This window comes from Onychostruthus taczanowskii, unplaced genomic scaffold (assembly GCF_017590055.1).
Source record: "Onychostruthus taczanowskii isolate IOZ18803 unplaced genomic scaffold, ASM1759005v1 scaffold34, whole genome shotgun sequence".
Lineage (NCBI taxonomy): Eukaryota > Metazoa > Chordata > Aves > Passeriformes > Passeridae > Onychostruthus > Onychostruthus taczanowskii.
This window is the reverse complement of record NW_024500794.1, coordinates 8,143,661-8,148,202: the sequence shown is the minus strand read 5'-3', so window position 1 is coordinate 8,148,202 and position 4,542 is coordinate 8,143,661. Positions and strand designations below refer to the sequence as shown.

General features: G+C 36.0%; 1 protein-coding gene across 1 annotated transcript in view; it reads left to right on the top strand.

The window, feature by feature from the left end:
* The window catches only part of CUNH3orf85 (chromosome unknown C3orf85 homolog), a 10,147-nt gene extending 6,561 nt beyond the window's left edge, over positions 1-3,586 (top strand). Inside the window, 4 exon segments of the mRNA XM_041410802.1 lie at positions 1,287-1,435; positions 1,636-1,721; positions 3,485-3,518; positions 3,521-3,586. Coding sequence (XP_041266736.1) covers positions 1,287-1,435; positions 1,636-1,721; positions 3,485-3,518; positions 3,521-3,586 — 335 coding nt within the window.
* The last annotated feature ends 956 nt before the right edge of the window (positions 3,587-4,542 follow it).

Below are 4,542 nucleotides of genomic sequence, written 5' to 3'. Positions count from 1 at the left end.
AAAATTACAACCCCCCTTTTTTTTTTTTTTTTTTTTTTTTTTTTTTTTTTTTTTTTTTTGTTCTTATTGTATAACCAAACTCTCATCTTCTTTTTAAGCATTTTTGGCACTGAAAAGAAACAAAGTGAAAGGGAGCAGCAAACGCTCTAGCTCACATACCTTCTACCTATATGAATTCAGCAAACATTTTCTTCTATTTAAAAAACTAAAAAGCAACGATATTGTGGATGATCAGGAAAGCCAGCAATAATTACAAGTGAACTGGATTCAACACAAATTGCATATGAAAGTAAACATTTTATATTCCCAGTTAAATTTTTCCCCCTAGAAATTCAGGAATCAGGGTATTGGAGAGCTGTGAGTGTGGTTATAGCTTGCCCTGCTGAACTGCAACTCTAAGACATATTAGAAAAGGGCTCAAGTTCTTGGCCCATATGTTCCAAGTGTGTGCAGGTCACTCTCAAGTGTCCCTTTAAACCCACTTGACTAAATTGGAGCACAGCTCTTTACAGGCACTGGCCTCAGCTCAGCTGATCGATCTGAACTCCATCTTAATCAGTGGTTCACTAAAAATTGTGTGATTTGGACTGACATGCTATTTTGGACTCTTTTAGTCCCAAATTAATTTATGTCTCAAAATTAATTTATGTCTCAAACACTCGAGACTAAAAAGAAAAGGTTTTTTTTCTGTACCAGGACCTTTCATATGAAGCTAAAGAGGAATTCTGACCTTTGTCTTGTGAAGAATATTTTTTTCTGATCTGCAAGGACTCCTTCTGCATCTGTGGTGACCTCAGAAGCTATCTGAAGCAATGCAATAACAAGATTAGAAGTGCAATATCTTCTGTTCAGAAAGTAATTTCCAAGCTTGCAATTTCTATGTTGATATCATTGAGAGTAAATATCACGTATAAACCAGGAGGTTCAGAAACCATAGATACATTCATAGGTAGGGTTAGTGTTATTTTAAAAACTTTAGGCTGTCAGCACACCTGAGACTAGACTAAGAGGATTTTTGTTACAAAATTTTGCATTAAAAATAAATTAGTGCCTTAATTAAGTTGTAACTTTATTTACTTCATATTCAACAGCAAAATAATGATTTAGAGCATTTGTTTTATTAACTTCAGGCCTAAACAGAAACTTTCTTTCTGTTAATCTAAGGTAGGACCACCTTTGATTTTTATTAAGTAAACTACAGATTCAAAACCGTGTTCTGTGGATAGAAGCGTATTATTGAAGTGCACATTCTAACATATTTTTATGATATTACAAATATTGATCAGCTTCTGTTTCGAGTGTCCTTGGAGCACCCTTTCTGGCAGAAGAATCAGCAAATCAATTCATGAGGCTCAAACGACACATACCATATTCTCCGAGCTACTGGGACTCAGGCAGCAGCCAGAACACGTGGGCATACACTGTGGCTGAACAGGTATCTTCTTCCTTCCTTGTGCAGCACCTACTGAGAAAAAGAAAGCATGGGTCTGGAATGAATGTGTAACATAAATCCTTTGGGTCAAGAGAGGAAATTTTTCTGATTTATCAACATGGGCAAGGCTGCTCAGCAGTCACAGAGAGTATTTATTTAGTATTAAAGCTCAGAATATTCTTTTCTGTCTTGATCTGCTTCAGATTAGTGAATCATGGGCAGCTTTGAGGGGAGCAGCACAATACTACATGGGCTTGGACCCTTTTGCCTTTGATCCTTCGACAGCTGTGTTCAATGGGGTTTCTCAACAGAGCATTTCATAGACTCGGAGCCTGTGTGTACCTAAGTAAGTAAAACTGACCCCTACAAAACTGCTGACAATTCGTTTGTAGTGTTATAACCTGACACAGCGAAAAACCCAATTGTATCTTGAAAAATTAAAGAGGATTTGTTTCTACTGTCCAAGTTTAATGGTTATTTAAATGCAGTCGTTTTATTGTGGCAGATTCTTTTTAAAGTATGTTTTGGAAAAGCTCATTATGGGCTTAAAGAATATATATCCTTTTAAAAGTACACAGAAACTAAACTGCTTCCTATAGAGGTGATTTAAAAGGCAGACAGAAAGCAATTCCTGAGGAGAAAAAGAAAAGATAAAAAACACCATCTATTTCAGTAACAAAACTACATTCAGTGTGGAATAAAACCTCGGCAGAACAAAACAGAATGAGACATAGCAGTTGGTAAAAGCAGTATTTATAGATTGGCACAGGAGTACGTGAAATGAAGTGTTGCAAACTGTCTCAGAGAAATTGTGCTAAAATTGGACACATTTTTGGAACAAAAGTTTTTCAAATTTAGGGAACAATTACTAAATGATTCAGTTGGACAAGCACAATACCCACATTATTCCTGTGGAATACTTTTCCTGTGAAGATACTGCAGTCCTTAAAAATGGACAGGAGTGGGTAGAACTAAACTCTACAGTTTCAGTGCTTAAAATAATTACTAAGACAGCAATCTGTCAGTCTGACTGAAACCACTAATAGGAGAATGGGTAAATTCTAATATACTTTGAATTGAATATGCTTTGAATTTTATTGACTTAAAAGTACCTTTCTTTTTGAAAATGTGTTTCATTTTGAAATGCAGCCTTCGAAAATACCTTTTCTTTTTTATAAGATAGGAATTTGACTTGGAGACTCTCAGAGTGAGCTTTCCAGGACTGTTCCACCTGAAAGGTGATACCAGTTTCACTTACTCTGAGCAGAAGCAAAGTACGAGAGAATAGCTAAAAGCTATAATTTACTTTCCCTCCTGTTGAGGCTTCAGCTGGTGCCCTTGGGCAACTGGAAGACAGCACCAGGTTATTCATTCACAATTTCTAATACTGATATGGGTGAATAGCAGCAGTCACTTCTGTCTTATGGCAAATTTACCTAAAGACACTTTATTTAGTTTTCTGAAAAAACCCCACTGTCTTTCCCTTCAGAAAAATTCCTCACAGAAAAAAGCCCTTTGTCTAATTACTGGTTGTACATCCATGTGCCTGATGGTTGTGATTGCAGCAGCTGCCAGGCAGACTCCAGGATGAGTTATGCCTCCAGAAAGATAATCCTAATGATTGTCGTACGACAGGATTAAAGCCACTTACATAAAAACATTTGCAGGCACTCCCACTGAAATATGGTTATGATTTCAAAGCAAGGCTAGTTAACTCACAGACTGAAATAAACTTCCCAATGCTAATGTGACAGGAATTGACATCTAGAGTTTTTGAGAAGCTATATGGTAGCAAAGAAGCATCAAGCTAGAAGTTGCAAAGACCATTATGGAAAAGTAGAAGAATTCTTTTCAACCTTATTTTTCTTGATTAGTGATAGTTCTGAAATGACAAGCATGTACAACCTATGCAGGAATCTGGTTCAGGGGCTGTACTTCCAAAAGAAAACATTTACAAAAGCTGGTAAATCTAGAAGACTACAGCTGTTGACAGGATCTTTAAATTAATACTGTGATTTCTTTTTCTAAAAGCAATTTATTCCATCTTTCGAGCAACAACATCAGATTCTACAAGGAGCTACTGCAGCTGCTACTGGGACTCACCTCCAGCAACAAGCTATTAAATCTTACATATCTTGTATCTGGCCATGTTAGGATATGGCATGTTATGTATTTGCCATTATGTATTTGATAAGATGACTTTATCTCATCCCACTTGAGTCTAAAACCAAAATTAACACACTAATTCTCTGCATAAATACTGCATATTTTATATTCATAAGTAGAACTGAGATGTAGGTCATGGTAAATTGACTAAGAACTTGAAGAAAACCAACCATGAACTTTTAGCAGTGTTTTCAGGTAAAACATTCTTTTGACTAAACAATTGTTTGAAGACATACATTCCTGCTTCTGTGACTGAAAACCATGTTTTTATTTCTCAGTATTTTCCTTAAACAATAAACATTTTTGAGACATGAATAAGAAACGAAAGTTGGTCAGTTTGGATGGATGAGAGAAGCGTAGCACATTTTCTTCAGGTAAACCTCTGTAGTTTAAGTGCGTTTCCATTTTTTCAAGTACTAGTAGTAGGCGTCGTAGTACACATTCATTCATGTCAACGCTTCTCTTTCCTCATTTAATCTTCTGTACTTGGTCTTGAATGCCAAAATGAATTGAACTCACAGCTCTTACTGTGAGTTGTTTTTTCTTACTCCACAGAAATAGGAAATTATAGAAACATTCACAGCTCCTTTCCTATAAAGAAAACGGTGGTGATGAATGTTCTTTATGTTCTTGGGCTTGGAAGTTTCCTGGTTCCTGTTAATTAATATACCTTATTTCAGAATATCTTTGAAGAGAGGATGAGGCTTCTGTGTTTCTTTTATATGTTATTAATATAATGCTAACAATTAAAAGCTTTGTCAAACTTGGTCAAAATTTCTGCATGAATAAAGATGACCTGTTGAGGAAAACAAAATGTATGGTAACCTAATGGCAGGGTAGGTGAAGGAAGGAAATTTTTGCTTGCTTATTATCCCCAAAGAGCAGTTTCTGCATGTTGTGCTTTCAGGATTCTTTGTGAATATGGACTGTACGCTACTGGAACA